This window comes from Borostomias antarcticus (assembly GCF_949987555.1).
Source record: "Borostomias antarcticus genome assembly, chromosome: 18".
NCBI classification, from domain to species: Eukaryota; Metazoa; Chordata; class Actinopteri; order Stomiiformes; family Stomiidae; genus Borostomias; species Borostomias antarcticus.
The window spans coordinates 19,045,010-19,064,985 of NC_140251.1; the positions used below are offsets into that span (position 1 = coordinate 19,045,010).

At 45.5% G+C, this 19,976-nt stretch overlaps 2 protein-coding genes and 1 pseudogene across 3 annotated transcripts; 1 reads left to right on the forward strand and 2 right to left on the reverse strand.

Annotated features, from left to right (window-relative positions):
• Nucleotides 1-9,841: 9,841 nt before the first annotated feature.
• On the reverse strand, nucleotides 9,842-14,544 carry rxylt1 (ribitol xylosyltransferase 1). The gene is made up of 6 exons (XM_084453194.1): nucleotides 14,370-14,544; nucleotides 13,389-13,574; nucleotides 13,122-13,224; nucleotides 12,675-12,989; nucleotides 11,979-12,149; nucleotides 9,842-10,653 (listed from the first exon to the last, which is right to left on the reverse strand). Exons 1-6 carry the CDS (start codon nucleotides 14,515-14,517, stop codon nucleotides 10,251-10,253), a joined length of 1,326 nt encoding a protein of 441 aa, XP_084309320.1. The 5' UTR covers nucleotides 14,518-14,544; the 3' UTR covers nucleotides 9,842-10,250.
• Nucleotides 14,545-15,895: 1,351 nt separating this feature from the next.
• LOC311320958 (cytochrome b-c1 complex subunit Rieske, mitochondrial-like) lies at nucleotides 15,896-16,924 on the forward strand (annotated as a pseudogene). The gene has a single exon. The product of its transcript is annotated as a cytochrome b-c1 complex subunit Rieske, mitochondrial-like (transcript).
• A 1,460-nt stretch (nucleotides 16,925-18,384) lies between these two features.
• On the reverse strand, nucleotides 18,385-19,794 carry LOC311321301 (protein C19orf12 homolog; the record flags this gene model as incomplete). Its single annotated transcript, XM_084453251.1, has 3 exons — nucleotides 19,697-19,794; nucleotides 18,857-19,037; nucleotides 18,385-18,650 (listed from the first exon to the last, which is right to left on the reverse strand). Exons 1-3 carry the CDS (start codon nucleotides 19,703-19,705, stop codon nucleotides 18,385-18,387), a joined length of 456 nt encoding a protein of 151 aa, XP_084309377.1. The 5' UTR covers nucleotides 19,706-19,794.
• Between the last annotated feature and the right edge of the window lie 182 nt (nucleotides 19,795-19,976).

Consider the following 19,976-nt stretch of genomic DNA (forward strand, 5'->3'; position numbering starts at 1 on the left):
GAGAGAGAGAGAGAGAGAGAGAGAGAGATGATACCATCACACCACGACCCAACTGGCGAATGCCCCGTTCTCAACTACCATAAGTGCCCCATGTGCTCTCTATTGTCACGCAAAGGACTCCTTAATTTACTGCCCGGTGTCTCCCTGACTCCTCCCCCTCTCCCAGGTGGAGCAGAGCAGCACGGTGGGGAGAGGTTTGGATTTGGACTGTTTTATGGAGCAGAATTTAAATCAGCCAGTGTCAGTAACAGCTGAAGATAACGTGCTCTCCTTTTGTCTTCTTTTGACCCCCTCCCTTCTGAATCAGGGGCACTTGAGTAACCCTCCCATTGTTTGTCCTGGGGAGGGTGTGGGGTCTGGGCGGGGGTCGTGGGGGGTCGGTCCGTGGGGAGTGAGGGGGTGGGGGGGGCGGTGGAGGGTTTTGTGGCCTTGGTGAAAGGCTCAGCAGGGAGGGGAAGGCTGCTGCCGGAGCTCAGCCCAGTTTATTAAACAGAGAGGGCGAGTGACCGCAGATGGCGCAGTCAATAAATCCCCTTACCCACGCCCATCTCTCTCACACACACACACACACACACACACACACACACACACACACACACACACACACACACACACACACACACACACACACACACACACACACACACACACACACACACAAACACGTTGCTGATTAATAAAGTAATAAAGTGTTATTATTATTTAAAAAGGCTCGTCCTGGCTCACCTCAGATACCTGGTGAAGACGAAGCTCGACGCCGTCATCTACCTGCTACAAAAACCCACTCATTTTGACAGGACCGGTAACATGATGAGGATTGTGTCGTTTGATTTCTCAAGTGCCTTCAACACCGTACACCTTACTTCTGGGAGACAAGCTACGACTCGACTGGCAGACCGCAACGTGTGAAGCTCCAGGGCTGTGTGTCAGAGTGAGTGTTCAGCAACACGGGGGCCCCACAAGGCGCTGTCCTGGGTCCCTTCCTGTTCACTCTCTACACATCGGACTTCAGATGCAACACAGAGACGTGCTCAGAGAAGCTCTCAGATGACTCTGCTCTTGTTGGACGTGTAAGAGGAGAGCAGGAGGAACACGGGGGCCTAGAACCACTTCCAGCTCAACGTAGGAAAGACCAGGGAGATAGTGGCGGATTAGGAGTTCTGGAGGACAAGCCTCCGCTTTCAGCCGTTTCCATCCAGGGGGTGACTGTTGATGTGGTCCAGTCAGGCAAGGATTTAGGGGTGCACTTGGACTAAAGGCTGGAATGGGTGGGAAACAGAGGCCATAAACAATAAGGGACTGAGTCAGCTCGGAGGTTGTTAGGGCTCCCTGGACAGGACATGCATATGTACTTTTGTCTTAACTCATGCATACCTTAAACACATCTGCACAATCTAGGGATACCAAAGGAACCTACTTGCTGTTATATACTACATTTGGAATTCCGTATTATGTATCTATTGTAAATTTGTATTTGTGTGCTGACAGTGCAATTTCACTACCACTACTACTACTACTACTACTCTACTACTACCACTACTACTACTACTACTACTACTACTACCACTTGTACTACTACTACTACTACTACTACTACTACTACCACTACTACTACTACTACTACTACCACTACTACAACTACTACTACTACTACCACTACTACCACTACTACTACTACTACCACTCCTACTACTCTACTACTACTACCACTACTACTACTACTACTACTACTACTACTACCACTACTACTACTACTATTATTACTACTACTACTACTACTACTACTACTACTACTACTACTACTACTACTACTACTACCACTACTACTACTACTACCACTACTACTACCACTACTACTACTACTACTACTACTACTACTACCACTACTACTACTACTACTACTACCACTACTACTACTACTCTACTACTACTACTACTACTACTACTACTACTACTACTACCACTACTACCACTACTTCTACTACTACTACTACCACTACTACTACTACTACTACCACTACTACCACTACTACTACTACTACTACCACCACCACTACTACTACCACCACTACTACTACTACTACCACTACTACTACTACTACTACTACTACAACTACTACTACTACTACTACTACCACTACTACCACTACTACCACTACTACTACTACTACTACTATTACTATAACTACTACTACTACTACTACTACTACTACTACTACTACTACTACTACTACTACCACTACTACTACTACTACTACTACTACCACTACTACCACTACTACTACTACTACTACCACTACTACTACTACTACTACTACTACAACTACTACTACTACCACTACTACTACTACTACTACTATTACTATAACTACTACTACTACTACCACTACTACTACTACTACTACTACCACTACTACTACTATTACTATAACTATTACTACTACTACTATTACTATAACTATTACTATGACTACTATTACTACAACAACCAGGCAGAAGAGGTGGTGTTTTAACAGTAGAAGGGAGCTGTAAAGCAGAGGGTAGGTACCTACCTACATGTGTTTGTGTGGAGTGTGTGTGTGTGTGTGTGTGCGCATGTGTGTTTGTGTGCGCACGTGTGTGTGTGTGTGCGTGCTTCAGCAGGAACGTGGAGGTGTGTGTTCTGACCGTCCCTTTAGGCGTAGCCCCCTGAGTTGTGTTAAGCATCATGGATGGCCAGGCCTAAGGAATCCAGCAATATTTATGTCTGTACTCTGGGACCTAAATCAAATCAAACTTTATTTGTATGGCGCATTTCATACACAGGGGCAACACAATGCGCTTTACAGAGAGCAAAGGGGGGGTGGTGGGGGTGGACATAGATCCTACTCCTACATTTTCCAGAAGGAAGCAAAAAAAACTTTGCTTCACGCAAGGGGCCGAAATAGATGAGCCGTCTTCCCTGATGTCTCTCAATGACGCAATGGAGCTCTAGGCTGTCTGAATCCTCTCCACCTTACGCTCTTTTGCATAACTAACTGTAATGAAATCTGGTATTCTAAGGAATGAATGTTTTTTTTTTTTGTTGCATTCTTGTATATTTAGATTTATTGTATATTGTGTATCCATTGTAAATGTGTAACTATAACTACTACTACAGCTATATTACTAAATTGTAAATTAGTTTACCATAGTCTTGAATGTGCATCTGTAACAGTGCCCCCCCCAAGGGATCAATACAAGTATCTACCTCCCTAATCATACCACAATAAACCCAGCCATCAAGACCTAGGGTATAGCCTGTTTGCTCCATCTCTACCCGCTGTCTGGCTTCTCAAACGGAACACAATCACACAACATGACAGAGTGTGAATGCTCGTCATGGCCGGCCCGTTCATTAGGAGGGTAGCTCGGGTCCTGTTTCCTGTCTCTCCGGGGCTCAGTCAGGCTATATGACCAATAAAGACGTGGGATGACGCGTTGAGAGGCTCCTCTATAAACCCTGTGTGATCAGAGAGAGAGAAGCAGGATTCTGCTCTGCCAGGTAGCGTCAGAGCCTGTCTGGAGAGGACAGGGGGAGGTATATAATGGAGAAAATGGACAAAGGCGCACACATCCAAAAAGTTTTAAAACTGGGTGCTAGACAGAAAAATGAGCTGATCAGGAGAAGTAGAGTCTGCACACCAGAAATATGCTCCCAGGATTTTTAATTGACACCGAGGAGGAGATATATAATGGGGAACTAGGCTAAATGGAAAATAAAGTTGTGGTCACATCCAGTTTGTGGTTTTCCCAGACCCACACTGGAGAAGCCATTTCAAGACAACGGGGTAAACTCTACCACGGATATGAGTATCATCGCAACCAAGCTACGGCAAAAAAAAGAGAGCAAAGAGCAAAGAACCCATGTGTTTGTCATTGAGTGATAACTCTCTAGGAGGGGCCTGTTCTTGTTTGTATGTCGGCTTTCTAGGGGGCCCCTTTGGCTGTTGTGTTCTGAGTTCCCAGAACGCTGGCGTCGGCATGACGAACCACAGGTACTTCTGGGAAACGTGTCCGAATCAAGAGCAGCGAGCTGTAGGATCAGCAGCGCACGTGGAAGCATATAATAACACGCAGCCCAACAGCGCTAGTCAGTTTACACACCCTCACGGTCACTGGCTACACCGGCCCAATGAAGACATCAAACCTCCATGTCCAATGTTATGACCAGTCATAAACACATTCCCCATTCCTTCACACTCCCTCTGCTCAAACGCTAGTGGACGTCTTGATACTAATGCAGTCCATTTGAATGTTAACCATCACAGCCAGGTTGACGTGGATATGGTACGAGCACTCTTCTATCTCCCTGCTGTTCTCACTGCTTGTGATTGGGAGTGCAGAGGGGGTAGGAGTCCTGTTTTGAAGGCAGCTGGGGGTTACCAAGGGGCAGTCTTTATGACTGTGTGTGTGTGTGTGTGTGTGTGTGTGTGTGTGTGTGTGTGTGTGTGTGTGTGTGTGTGTGTGCGGGTGTTCTCTGGAGGCGGCCCTTGTGACGGCAGGGTCCAGGACCCCTGTCAGCAGCTCATGGAGACCGAGGGGACAAGCTGACAGAGTCACGACCTCAGGCCACCAACTGCATGCCATGGCCAGACATCAAACAGACCCTGAGGCCGGGGACTCCAGGGGAGGCTGGGCCTCTAAACAGACCCTGAGGCCAGGGGACTCCAGGGGAGGCTGGGCCTCTAAACAGACCCTGAGGCCAGAGGACTCCAGGGGAGGCTGGGCCTCTAAACAGACCCTGAGGCCGGGGACTCCAGGGGAGGCTGGGCCTCTAAACAGACCCTGAGGCCGGGGACTCCAGGGGAGGCTGGGCCTCTAAACAGACCCTGAGGCCAGGGGACTCCAGGGGAGGCTGGGCCTCTAAACAGACCCTGAGGCCAGGGGACTCCAGGGGAGGCTGGGCCTCTAAACAGACCCTGAGGCCGGGGACTCCGGGGGAGGGGGTCCTTTATTGGGCCCAGGGACAGAATCCCAGAGGAAACACGACGGCATGGACCACACTTTCACTAGAGAACGATGCCCCTATAGATACTTTACTTTATTGGTTTATTTTGACGGGACACTGCATTTTGATGAAGACAGACACATGAAACGTGCATTAAAAACATCTATACACGACAATGCGTAAAAAAGCCGGATTTAGCACAAGGCTACATACCATCCGTAGTCCGCGAAATAGAAACAGTAGTCAAATCCTCCATAATGTAACACAAATAAATTATCACAATAACAACATTAAGACAAAGTGATCAAAGATGATCTACTGTTGCCTACAGGAGCTGTTTGTAAACTATCTGATGATGCAAAACCGCTCATGGTTAGGGGATAGTTTGTTGCACATTTATAAAAGTGTTCCCTGCCTGTCACCCAAAAACTGCTAATACTTGGCTAGTGGCTGCCCAACACTTTATCAACATGGATGCTCTAAAACTACATTTAATAGAACACAGAAAGGTTTAGAAACAGAAGATTTTAGAAGTCTGGTGTTTGTTAAGCTGCACATATTTTGCAGGAGACATTACAATAATCATTTCCTCCAACTTTGAATAAGCAGAATGACATGTAACCTACTTTAATTCCATTGGGAGAGAATTACAAAGCTCCTCCTGGAAGATGCTTGAGAAATGATTGTTGTCTGAATGACAGATGAGGCTCTGACTAAGATCCGTGCCAGGTGTCTGAAAGAGACTGCCAAGCTGCAGCCAATGACAGAGAAGAGAAAACACAAAGATTTAAATACTTCAAAACTGTTGACTGAAATAATAATAATCACTAGGCTTAGAGAGAGAAACGTGGTGGGGGGGGGGGGTGTACATAACTGATACTGTGTGTGTGAGTGAGTGAGTGAGTGAGTGAGTGAGTGAGTGAGTGAGTGAGTGAGTGAGTGAGTGAGTGAGTGAGTGAGTGAGTGAGTGAGTGAGTGTGCGTGCGTGCGAGAGTTGGAGAGAGAGAGAGAGAGAGAGAGAAAGCAGATCAAGCATCCTCCGCTGCTATATGAAACTACCTATTGTCTTCAGAGATATTCGACTGGAGTATCAACTTCAATATCCAAACTCAATATTCACAACTCCTTTTAGTACATTTTCTTACAGAACACTCATTTGATAACTTTAATAGTTTGCTTTATCCCATCTCATGACCTAGATATGTCTGAAAACATGTTTCCCTTTGGTAAAAGCTCTCCAAATCTTATTTGGGCTTGAGAAATTGGATTGAGAAATCCAGTGCCCAAACTATGACCCCTGTGTACAATGCCAATGAGAACGACACAGGATTCAGAACGCTTCTACTGACTGAAAAAACCAACCATTCCTGACTTCTCACATTTATGCCGAATGACCCCATTTACACCTTGTATTAAAATGCATTTTGGGTGATGAGATTGCAATCGGATAGTGTTCAACCACATGAAAGTACAGGTGTAAATGCCCCCACAACGTTTTGAAGACAGGTCCTGATCTGATGAGCCAAACCACCTCTGGAGAGCACATTGAACAAGTGTAAACGCAGATGCATCCACATACAGCGGTGTTAAACCCATGTGGCGTTCGGTTGCTTGAACTAGATAGAGCAATCTGGTCTCAATCAGATCTCACTGGAGACACATGCCTATTAATACCAGGTGTAAACGTAATTCGGGGTTAAATCAGATCTAGATACAATGTGGATACAAGACGCATTTGAATACCATTACAAAACCAATCTGGAGGATGGAAGTACAATTCCACTGTGAATTAGTAGCCTAACATATAATGGGATTCCCACTTTCCCACTCACAGAATAATGTGTCAAATGAATGAATCCCTTCAATTCAAATTACTTAAATATCAATTATAATGACAACCCATCTTAGACCATGCCTTCTCACACAGTTCATGGCCAACATGAATACATCTAATGATCCCGACACTTCAACCTGAACACTAGCAGTATTTGCAATGCAAAGAGGACACTAAGGTAAATAGGTACAGTGCAATGCAAATAATTGGTTGTCAACATAATTTAAAACTTCCTTTGATGATAAGCCTGTTAAGCCAACTTCAGTAGACTGGTCCATTAGCCTACAGAAACCCTAGTCCCTGTCTCACTCTGTCCTCAAACCTCTGTACTCAGACCTCTGCTTTCTACAGGCATGCTCCAGTTGCTCACTGATGTATCAGCGTGTTATTATTAGGCTACTCCGTTCGGCTGGCTTTGCATGACAAGCAGCCTCCCGTATGACGGTGCATCATCATCATCCTGCTATTATTACGGGTTTAAAGGCCTTGGTCATCACGGGGGAGAGGGGGGCAGCGCATTCCTGACAAATGAGAGCTGCCGCTCAAGCATTCAGCCTCCTACGAGCAGCGATGCCCCCCCTCTCTCTCTCCCCCAGGGTGGGAGGTTTGCTATGGAGACATGAATAGGTGGTATTCCAGTCTCCTAGCATGTCTAGAGTACACTGCTCCCTGGCAGGGGGACAAATCCCCATGGTTACCTAGGAGCAGCAACCGCCTCTTTTCTGGGCTCCTCGTCTCAAAGAAACTCCCCGTCTGTCCGTTTGGATCGGGGTGTTCTTGGAGGAGACCCGAGGAGTTTGGATCGGGGTGTTCTTGGAGGAGACCCGAGGAGTTTGGATCGGGGTGTTCAGGGAGGAGACCCGAGGAGTTTGGATCGGGGTGTTCAGGGAGGAGACCCGAGGAGTTTGGATCGGGGTGTTCAGGGAGGAGACCCGAGGAGTTTGGATCGGGGTGTTCAGGGAGGAGACCCGAGGAGTTTGGATCGGGGTGTTCAGGGAGGAGACCCGAGGAGTTTGGATCGGGGTGTTCAGGGAGGAGACCCGAGGAGTTTGGATGATGGCGTCTGTCCTAATCTCTATTAGTTAGGAGATGCAGAGACACAATCCAGCCAGAGTGCGTCTGTTTAAATTAGTGTCTGCTGCTGAGCAGGATTACAACAGCCTGAATAAGACACCAGCTTACCTTTAGCCACCAACCTGTGGACACAGCTCCTCACACTACTTTAAATAGCAAGTTAAACATTTGAAAGGGCAGACAGACCAGAAATTAAGGTTCAGTTGATCTCCAGCTAATTGGGCAGATGCGACAGGGCACAAATTCACAATCACATTGGTAGTATGCAACCATGAAGCAATGAGCAACTCAAATTACACCACACCGTCATTAAATTACATTTCACTGGCCTATCTATATGGACATGGAAAATGATGAAATTATACGACAATCAGGAGCCTGTATAACAGTATCAAATACTAGATCAGATTTCTATTTGCAGAAATGAAGCTTAGGCTACTTGTTTCCTAGTGGACACAAAAACAAATAATTATAGCAGGCTAGGCTACTATGTTACAAGCAAATTTTAGCTCACCTTTAACTTGACTTTCGTACTCCGCAATAATTTCTTTATCCTTTTTAAACTTCGGTGTATGAGACATTTTCAGATTGAGTGAGAGTAGGTCGGGGGGTAGGAAACTTTGTCAACAATTGGTTCACGCCTCGAACTGCATCCACTGCATCCCGAAGACCGTGTTCCACAAAAGCAAATGGAGCAAAAATGTCGTGAACTACACGAAATAACTTTGAAATCAAGTGTACTGTGTCCTTCCTCTAAAGAAACAACAACTCATGAACACGTTTAGTCCATTGTCCTCTGTCCACACGACCGAGGCCGATGCGGAATCCTGATATTAATCAATGAAAAACCCGATAGTCTATCCGTTGGCTCAGCCGTGGCGGGGACCGCGGGGATGTTCGGGGATGTGAATCCACAGCTCAGCCGTTAGGTCCTCTAATCACTATTCAACCAGCAGCGTGTCCGGGGTCTTCAAAGCAGCTTTTGCAGAAAGCGCGCAGTTCTCATGGTTGGCCGAGGAGCCTCCGTCCACTTCCCTTCTCTCTCGACAGTTTCTACTCCTCGCTACCTCGTTTTGTCCCAGCGAGCACAGGCCAACTGCAGTGCAGGCAGCTGCTGGAGAGACCAGCCTGGGAGTGGGGAGGGATCGGGGAGGAGGTGCAGGCAGCTGCTGGAGAGACCAGCCTGGGAGTGGGGAGGGATCGGGGAGGAGGTGCTGGAGAGACCAGCCTGGGAGTGGGGAGGGATCGGGGAGGAGGTGCTGGAGAGACCAGCCTGGGAGTGGGGAGGGATCGGGGAGGAGGTGCTGGACAGAGCGGAAACGGGACAGGGATTGACAGTTTCCCTAAAACACTTTAGTGGATAGTGTAGCGGGTTTGTGTTGAAGAAGTGTTTTGAGGATAATTTGGGGTTTCTCTGAAGATTTCCCCCATGCATGTTGCCTATGATTTCCCCCATGCATGTTGCCTATGTTGTGCAATACACACAGAGAACTGACTCATGGAGAAGTTGTATATTTAAGTTTCAAACGTCGTGCACGATTAGGACACACAATCATGTGCAGTCGTTTGCTTAAATGTCACTGACATTCAATTGAGGTCGTTTTTCACGTATATTGGACTTTATATATTTGAACCATTCACTTCAAGAGTGCACTACACTGGGGCCAAATCTGTGCAATATGAATAATATATCACGTTGTGACATCATACCAACACGGATTTTGCGTTCCTCACGAAAAACCATTTATTGTTTATCCCATGACTCCATCTACTGGTGAAGCCAAGACGGTGTGAATACTTTTAGCAAGAACTCTCTTGCACCTGCAATCAGCATGGCTATTTTGTAGTTTGCATGCGAGTGATATACAGTATTGTTTTTTTCGTCACACACATAACAATGACATGACAATGACAAAATAGTTTTTAAGGTTTTAATAGATGAACATTACATTATTTCACAGGGGGCTAGCTACATAAGCAACGACAACAGTTTTGTCCTTCAAGTCAAAACATCTTGAGGAAGCAGCAATTTCACTGAAGATGAAAATCATGGACCAGAAAACATGACAATGTGTTTTAGGATGGAATAAAGGACAGATTCTGCTATTACTCTACTCAGAAGGCCTTAGTATTTAGACCAGGAGTCTACAAATCCAGTCCTGGAGAGCTAGTGTGTGTGTGCAGGCTTCCCATCCAGCATCTTGGTAACACGCCTGACTAGAATCAGGTGTGCTAGCTTAGGGCTGGAGAGATAGGTCAGGACTGGACTTGATTTGAGGTTTACATTTCCTGTGGGAAAGGGAGTGTTGCTGAAAACGTTTACATTCTGCAAAGTCTCCTCAAACCTTTAGTTTCTCTGCGAGCTGTGGCCAGTCAGACGTTTTTGAAGAAGGCCTCCTCTAAGACCTCGGCGAATCTCTCCTTCATCTGCAGACGGAAGTTGCTGTACCACTCCAGCAGCCTCCTCCTCCTCTCCCTCCTCTCCTCCTGGCTCATCCTCCTCTCCTTCTCCAGGAGGCCAGGCAACTCCCTCCAGTCCTTGAGGAAGATGAAAGGAGCTCCGGCGGCTTTGAGGAGGCGCAGCGGGGAGCCGTGACCGGCGGCACAGCCCCCTGGGGTCAGGACGTCCTCCACCACGGGGACAGAGCCGTAGGCACAGGCCTCGTAGATGCGGTAGCACTCGGTGTTGATCCCTACGGGGCAGAGGGTCAGCTCGCTCTGGGCCAGAGCCGTCTGGTAGCGCCTCAGACTGTCGGCCGTCTCCTGGGGAAGCCACCTGAGACACAGTCAGAGGAGGCGGAGAGACCGAGGCAAGCGGGAGGGTTTGATCAGGAATGTTTACACTGGGGGCAAAGTTCAGCTCACTGTAGTCCCAACGCCAGACCCATGAGAGTTCTTACACTAATACACTATGTAAGCTACGCTAACTACATTACTGTATGCTGCAGGTCTCTCTATGGGTCTGGGACACTTCATGCTAAAAACTGTTTTTGGAATCCTGGCCAGTGATTGGTACTGCCGACCCCAAGACACGCCCTCAGAAAACCAGCTGGTGAAATGGCACAGACTCTATTATTATGTAGCATGCAGAGCACAGAGATTCAACTTAATATCTGAGTCTGGAGAGAGACTAAGCTCACTGTAGAGGCATTGTAGTTGTTAGTAAATCAGTTAATGTTGGGGTTGAAGATATACAATTCAATATCTTCTACAGTGAGAAACAGCATAACATTACATTACATTTACATATTACTTTACAGTAGGGCTGTACCTGACTCTGAATTTTGAGAGTCGAATCAGATTAGCCTGTTCAAAACAGAGATTTGACCATTTGTTCCTCCTTTTCCCCCACATATGTCTAGGCTGAGGGGAGACCGCGGGAGTCGGGACAGCTGACAACAAACTTTAAACTCAAACTTACAATAAAAAACACCTATTTTTTTGCTGAACATGAATCATCTATCCCACATTGTCCATCTACTTCAAATGCCCCCATGTTTTTATGCAGTGTTTCCCATAGCCCACATCAGGGTTGGACGATTTGACGACAGTCTCCTCAACTGCTCATTTGAAAGCATGCCCGAAGGCTCATGCATTGGGCAGCAGTCAACAAGGAAATGTTTGGGCTGTCACTAGAGCATTTTCACGGACGTTAGAGCTCAATCTGTCTATGGGAAAAAACATTTTTTCCAGAGGATATCTTAATTCATTCAAGAAGATTGATCTAGGAAAGCAGTTTTGTCTTGTGATATTCAATTTTTTAAATGAAAGTGATTGCTGGTGTATAGTAGGTTAGACGCATAGCGGAGGGGAGAGAGGTTCCCTGCCTTCTTCCCTCTGCTATATCAGTCTTAAGTCTCTTTTTACTGCACAAGAAATGGTAACAGCCTAGGTCTAAAACGAATGATTGGCCTGTCCTATATAAATAACAAGTCAGATGAGTCGTCTTAGCCCACCAGCGCATCTTGACATCTCAGTCAACTTAAGGGTTTCCGACTGATGATTAGACTCATCGACTTTCAGGGGGCAACCCTACATTACAGTTATTTAGCTGACGCTTTTATCCAAAGCGATTTACAATAATTGCACTTAGTGACATACTTCTCTCTGGCTGTTGTGATGCAGTCCTTCTCAAGGCCCGTCTGTCTCAGGACGCCCATCAGCGTCTCCCTGGACGAGTTCTTGTAGACGGTTCCCAGGAAGTTACAGAGGTATGGCCTGCTATAGCTGACCATGTGTGTGTTTGGCGTGACGACAGGAAACTGTCTGTATCTGAGCACAGACACACAGACAGACACAGTCAGAATGAATATGTTTGTTCTTTAAAAGCTGCCATAAAAGTTTATTAGACTGTCCGTACTGCTGCATGTGGACCGAGAAGTGCTAGTCACACATCAATACATCTGAGATGCTAACGACTAAGAGAAGCAAAGACACAAACATTAAGACCGTGTCCTAACTACACGCGACGCGAGCGAGCGTCAACGACAAAATGCGTTCCATTGCTTTGTTTTCTGTTGTTATGTCCTAACTGGACGCGAGCGACGCAGCGCGAAGCGGCGTGACGTTTTAAATGCCCTTTTGACGCTCGCCCTGTTCCTATTTTCCTCCTGTCGCTCGCGTTGACAGGCGTTCGTTCTTTAACTGTCTTCAGTTGGGAATATAGACAAAAAATGACGTAACAGAACAGGAAATTTAACGGTTTCAGTTAGGACAGCAAGCATGCGATGTCGCGTTCTGTTGCTCGCATCACAAGCAGTTAGGACACGGTGTAAGACTACAGATGAGGAGACGTACGTGGCGACTCCGAGGGGCCACTGAAAGACATCCTTGTCGTTGATCCAGAGGCTGTCATAGACCAGGAACAGGATGTCCACAAAGCCACCGTGTCTCCTCAGGAAGGGGCTGATCCAGTTGTTGTTGCAGAGCTCACTGCCCAGCAGAACCACAGCCACGTGAGAGATGGTGCGGGCCTGGACCAGCGTCTGGACGTGCTGCAGCCACCGGGTGGCGTAGGAGATCTTCTGCTGCTCACGGCCATTCAGCACCACAACAACACTGTCTGTGTCCAGAGGAATGTGCCCCTGGACCACCGCCGGACCCGTGTAGAAACTACAGAGATGTGACAATAAGAGTGAGAGAGAGAATGGGAGAGAATGAGTAGCCATATTTGATCTACCTTATTGATTTTAACATAATAATGTACTGTGTTTATCAAAGATTGAGTCTAATTTGGAGTCTCACCTGAAATCGATCTTCCCCACTTTTGTGTCACCCTCTCGCCACTGTGCTGCCTTGTCAATGGGACTGAGGGCCCCCTCCAAAATGTGTTCCCACAAGTAAAGTCCTGAAGAGAGGGAAGATCATCATCCAAATCAATTCATGTCCAAGTTTTGTACAACAGTGAAAATAGGGCTTTTCCAGCCACGGGTAGGAATACTCCGCTACATACGTCACAAATTAAATAATTAAATAAACCTTTTTTTATATTTTTTTTTATACATGACTTGCCTATAGCAGCTTTTCCCCAAATTTGGACTTTGTAACTTTTGGGCTTGTCGATGTGCTCTTGGTATCGTCTGAAAGCCTCCCTCCGCCTGTGCAGAGCTGACAGGTAGTCTGCCTGCTCCACCTCCCACGGATTCCACTCCACATCCTCTGCGTGGGGAGCCGCAACCCTGACAGCTTTGGCCCCACCTGGGATAATACAGTCAGAAAATCAATCAATCACACAATCTCGGTCATATGTTATGGTGCATTCGTTTGTGGTCGGAGGTGGCAAGTCGCAAGTGGCAAAATACCTACCTCCGACCTGTGTGCATTCAGCTATATACCATTATATCACAGTTACCTAGTTATATATATATATACCATTATATCACAGTTACCTAGTTATATATATATACCATTATATCACAGTTACCTAGTTATATCTATATACCATTATATCACAGTTACCTAGTTATATATATATACCATTATATCACAGTTACCTAGTTATATCTATATACCATTATATCACAGTTACCTAGTTATGGTGCGTTCGTTTGTGGTCGGAGGTGGCAAGTGGCAAAATACCCACCTCCGACCTGTGTGCATTCGAGCTATATACCATTATATCAGTTACCTAGTTATATCTATATACCATTATATCACAGTTACCTAGTTATATCTATATACCATTATATCAGTTACCTAGTTATATCTATATACCATTATATCACAGTTACCTAGTTATATCTATATACCATTATATCACAGTTACCTAGTTATATCTATATACCATTATATCACAACTGGGGGCTGAGAAACATATCCCAATTTGCGACGAGGAAGTGCGAGTTCATGCGGTGTTTTATTTAATCATTCCTAGTAGCAAGTCGCAATTTACCACCTCCCAGTTAGAAACGAACTCACCATAAGTAGCTAAAGGCTACAGACAGTAGTCAAATATCGTAGCATAATTCTATTGACATTACTCAGTTACTGTACCTGCAGTTCCTCCTGTGACTTTCTTAACTACTCTATGCACACGGGAGATGACCTTGGTGCTGAAGAACACATTGTATGCAGCATACAGGGAGAAAGCCACATACACAAAAACTACCAAAATAAAGATCTTTCTGCGCTGTATCTTCATATTTTCCCATCACGTCACCATCCTCGATGTGTTTGTATCTTGCATGGATGGTATCTGGATAGAAAGGGCTGAGATTGACTGTTTACAGCACGAGGACCCCGAAATAAGGCTGACATAATAATTGCCTGCGTGAAAGGAAACTCTTTTGAATTTATTCAGAGTCAGGCATCGTCTTACAATCATAGATATACTGAAAACAATGTTTTTAGTAAATAACAATATCATAATGGAAAGATTTATAGAAATTGGTAGCAAATGTGTTAAGTAATTGTGACTGCATTTCATACGCTCCTCCCTGATATTACAATGCAAGTTCCGGTCAGTCATAGAGGCCGATAACGAAAGAAACGTGAAGCATAGATGCATGTCAGTTAGGTCGTGAAACGTTTCACCGATGGGATCATTAGCCGCACGTTTCGGGGTATTGTCCCCACAGGCATCAAGTGAATTAGTCAAAGCTCTGGTCCCTGACGCCGTGAAATCAGATCAACTGCTTAAAGGTACCCAATGTAGTTTTTGACCACTAGTATGCGCTCTAGAGCAAATTTGAGAAGGTGGTCCCCGAAAATCGTGTACTACGTCATTGCGTCAATACGCGGAGCACATAATAGTGACGTTTCACACATCTTTGTTGTTTTCAAAACATTAGCGAAATATCATTTTGCGAAGAAATTACAAGGTAGGAAAGACATTCAAGTGATTCAACATGTTTATTAGACTACAAGGAACCATATAATCGAGGAATTTCGAAAATAAACAAAGAACTGATTGTTTTGATTCACGTTTTGTTGGTTACCTTTAAGACTGGCCCAACCCGGTAGGGGCAACAGTTAGCACTCTTGATAATGCTACCTTCACCTTGTGCCCGTGTACTTTTGCTGCTTACTTGGGAACTATGATTAGTCAGTGTCAGTAACATTGACTGATGAAACACTGTGCTTGTGTGCTGTTGATTATTGCACCGTTATTGTAATCTAATTCCATGATTTGATCAAGACATAGAGGCTGATTAAACCATTAACGAGTACAAGTTAACTCAAGAGTCCGACTAATTGATCAATGCAAACCAAACCTCTATTAGCATGTCACATACAGCTGCTATCAATTGTTTGTTGTGTAATGATTAACTTTAACCTATCAAGTAACAGTATGATATTTGCTGTTTAAGTCAGCTGATCTTGACATTGTCATTAAATGAGCTCTTTACATCTATATCACTACTCGGGCATCAATGAAATACAGTGTAGCCTATGGAATGTGGATCTAAGTCAATAACTTTTCCCATGCCATGTATGAGATTGAAAACCTTTATTAGTCCACATGGGGAAATGCAGGTACATACAGTAGAATGAGTGAGCACATGCTGTCCGTACTCAACATGGTTTTGTCATTCACAGTCCGTCTGGCCCACATCAACATCAAGGTCCCTGACTTTTCTGACTTCCATCGTCCAGAGGCTCTGGACCCCAAGAAGTCCTCCCAGGAGAGGTAGCGATGCCAGGAGAACCTTCCCTTACCTGGAAACGGGGACGATGGCAGGGTTGGGGGGGTCTACGCAGCCAAGACCCTGGTGATCTCCTCAATGAGCACCAGAGATACCGTTCTCGCCCCGTCCAAGATTGAGGTCAAGCTGCAGACATACCAGAGGGCAAGAACTTGACGTTCAAGTGCAGAGGCAAGCCTCTGTTCGTCTGCCACCATACAGAGAAAGAGATCGCCACGGAGGCTGCTGTGGATCTGGCCAAGCTGAGGGACCCCCGGCGTGACACTGACCGCTTGACCAACCCCAAGTGGGTCATCATCATCGGGGTGTGCACCCACCTGGGGGGTCCCAGTCATCAGCACTGGCAACTTGGGAGGCTACTACTGCCCCGGCTCTCATTACGACGCCTCAGGCAGGATCAGAAAGGGACCCGCGCCCCTCAACCTGGAGGTGCCCCACTACGGGTTTGCAGATGAAGATACTGTCGTGGTGGGATAGGAACTCTTGTCTGAGAACTCTGAGGTGAATCCGAAAAGTTTACTGCTTCTGTACCTAATAAAGGGACATTTTAACCCGAAACCACGCTTGACAATTTTTTACTTCACAATTTTGACCAATGGAAAGTATTCAGCCACATTTCTTTTACTGTTGGAAATAACTTTCAGGGGCGCAATGGGTTGGGGCGCTTACCATGTAAAGGCTAGTCCTTACCGCAGTGGTGTGGGTTCGAATCCGGCCCACGCCCTTTACTGCATCTCTCTCCCTCTCTCCTTTCCTGTCTGTCCTTCCACTGTCCTATCCCTAATAAAGCAGAAATGCTCTAAAAATATCTTAAAAAAAAGAAAATAACATATCAGTTGGCTTTCAAGATTGTGGTTACTGATGACCTTTCTGATGGTTGAAACGACTACCTACACAGGTGACATTCCAACTAGTGCCAGGTCTGATAAACTTTTGTTGTTGCGAAGACTATCTTATCTTAACATGGGGGATGCTCCAAAAGGCAGGATTATTGCCAGCTAACCTTTTAAAGGGGTCCTGATTTTAAAGCTGAATTTCAATATGGGTTCTTAGAAGTGATCGGTTGTCAATTAGCTGTACTGATCTTTTGTTGGGGAAGTTATCTGGCTAGTTGGGTCTTGGGTCTATCCCTGGTCAGGATACTACTGAGGGCTGTACCCCGGTGTACCGCCCTGCCAGGGACCATTCATTGCACCATAGACTTTTTTCACTTGGTTTACATTACTGCATCTACAGATAATATTATTTTATTACTCATCGAAGTGAAGACCTTTTTCTAAAGATGAAAGCCTTTTCTCAGAGGTTGCTACAGTTATACAGGGGGTACATTTTATATAAAAAGCAACATTTTGCACTTAAAGGTGCTCTGTTCGATTTACTGCACTTTTTGTAAAAAAAAAAAAATAAATCCAATATATGCAAGAAATAGGTCCAGGGGAGTCATAACTATCTGTACAGAAAATATAGCCAACGGTGTCGTGCCTGTGGAGCAAATGCAGAATTTATTTTTTTTATGAGCGAAGCTGGCCCGGCGCTGAGCCCCACCCCCGAGCCCCACCCCCTGACGGCACCCTATGGAGTGAAAACGCCCACTTGTTTATATCTGATACGCTGCACCACTGCCCCATCTAGTGGACGAAAAAAATCGAACTGAGCACCTTTAAATAGCACATATGCACCAATATCCACTCAACTATCCACTATTTCTCTATCATGGAGAGAGATCATGTGATCAAGGTTGTGAAGCCAGGTTAGAGGATATCGGTGGATATGTGCCATTTAAATGCAAAAAAGTGCTTTTTATATAAAAGGTTGGGGGCTACAACTGTATCCACCTCAGAGAAAAGGCTTTCATCTTTCGAAAAATATTGGTGAGTAACAAAATGATATTGTCTGCGGATGTGGTAATGTAGACCGAGTGAAAAATGTTATGGCACAATGAATGGTCCCTGGCAGGGTGGTACACCAGGGTACAGCCGTGGATAGTATACTGACCTGGACCAGAGCCATCTACGGTCATGCTATCTGGAAAACCCCCTAGGCTCAGTGAACAGAAACATAATATTACATCAATCAAATCATAATTTAGATATACAGTACCTGAAACTATGGTCTACACAATCATGAATTAACCTACAGACTGAACCAGTCTTATAGAATCACTATCTAGCTTTGACACACAGTAGTAAACTCATAAGTCACAAGTGAATGGATTCAATCGCAATAAAAATTGCTGCTCTAAATTTGTGCAAAGTGGTTTCACCGCTAAATCCCTCTTCTCTGATGTCAAGTACCGAAGTCCTCTCAGTCGCAGAGTGGAACAAATAGAATCTGTTATCCACTCAACCACCAGGCCCATACTCTCAGTCCACATAGTGTACCTCCGCCTGGAGCTCCTTAGTCACATAGCCCAGGAGAGCTCCGGTCACCTGCTGCCGGAGGCTGTCGCTGCCCATCACCAGGGCAGTGAGCTGGGCCATGTCAGTCCACTGGACATCCCTCATGATGTCCATGACATTGTCGTAGAGCTTCTGCTGCTGCTGGGGCGACAGCTCCATGATGATCTGAGGTAGAGGCTTGAAATGGCCGCTGGTCATCCAGCAGCCCAGCAGACCGCCCACAGCGCCCCCTGGAGGAGAGGAGAGGGGACAGAAGACATCTCTGAACTGACATACCAGCTGAACGGACCAGACAGACCTGAACAGTACCCCCCCCCCCCCACACACACGTACACACACACACACAGATCTAACAATATCACTGGTAACCTCTGTGTCCAGCGCGTTCCCCTCTCCTCTCGTGATCAGAGATATTGCCTCTCTGTATTATTCTTACCTACTGCGATTCCGAGCGGTCCTCCGATCAGTCCTCCAGCGAAGGCCAGTCCCCCAGCGGCCACGGCGCCCTTGCTAGAACCTGTCACAGTGGTCTTGATTTGCTGATTGGCTGACAGCTCACAGCACAGCCGCATAACATCGTCAACTCGTTTAGACATTGTGTGCCTGTGGAGCAAATTCTAAAATAAAAAATGTAAAGTTAATGTGTGCGGCAATCCAATCTGGCCTCGAGGGACTAAACTTGGGAAGACACTGACGCGTAGCAAAATAATTAATAGCCTAATAATTAATCAGGTGAACACGCCCACTATACTCAAAGTGACTGCGTGAACAACACAAGACTATACATATATAAAATATTGTGGACATACAGTGTATACGTGTATACATGGTTCCTACAGTTGATATAGGACTACATAATGAAAAATAGTGTTTAAAAAAGCAAATGTACACCGACTTATCAGACATATCACAGGTCTACGTGTTTCTAGAACACTTTTTTTTTTCTTCTAATTAACAGTTAATAATAATAAAGTTATTCTGTGCTGTGGTCTGCTTTTAGTTTTAGGTATTGTATTTTAATGAGAACTAATATGAGAGCATTTTGAATAAAGAAATATAAATTGTAGTAGTCCCGAGGTATTTCACTGTTTTATATTGCCAATTAACCTCGTCCCCAAGCTTTCTCCCCTTGTTGATATAGGTCTTAAGTCCAATGTGTAATATCATCACTTACTGTATCACTGATTTCATCATCCAATCTACTTGGTGATTGCTCAGTGGCGGAGTACAAAACACTGCATACTAAAATGTAGGCTAATAGTAGTACAACACAAACCTCACTCATTCAGTCCAGTCCCTCAATCCCAGGAGCGTTCATTTAAAGATCTCAGAACAGAACGGGTATATTCCATGAGGGTCGTCTGATTTCTGAGCGTGGTCATTGTCGCGGTGGTTTGTGGGAACACCACATCAGAGAGCATGTGAGCCAATCACAGACGGTCTGACTAAAACGGTACAAGCTAAGGTGACATATCAGGGCATGTATTTTTATTGCAACTGTATCTTACCAGGCATTATTATAGCCGCATAGCCAGATCCATCTAGCGTGGTGACTG

Coding starts and splice junctions, on each gene's coding strand:
- rxylt1 (XM_084453194.1), bottom strand. CDS start 14,517: ATGAAGATACAGCGCAGAAAGATCTTTATTTTGGTAGTTTTTGTGTAT. Junction 12,990..13,121: donor GTGGGGAAGATCGATTTCAG/GTGAGACTCCAA, acceptor ACATCTCTGTAG/TTTCTACACGGGTCCGGCGG. Junction 10,654..11,978: donor ATCACAACAGCCAGAGAGAA/GTATGTCACTAA, acceptor ACTGTGTCTCAG/GTGGCTTCCCCAGGAGACGG.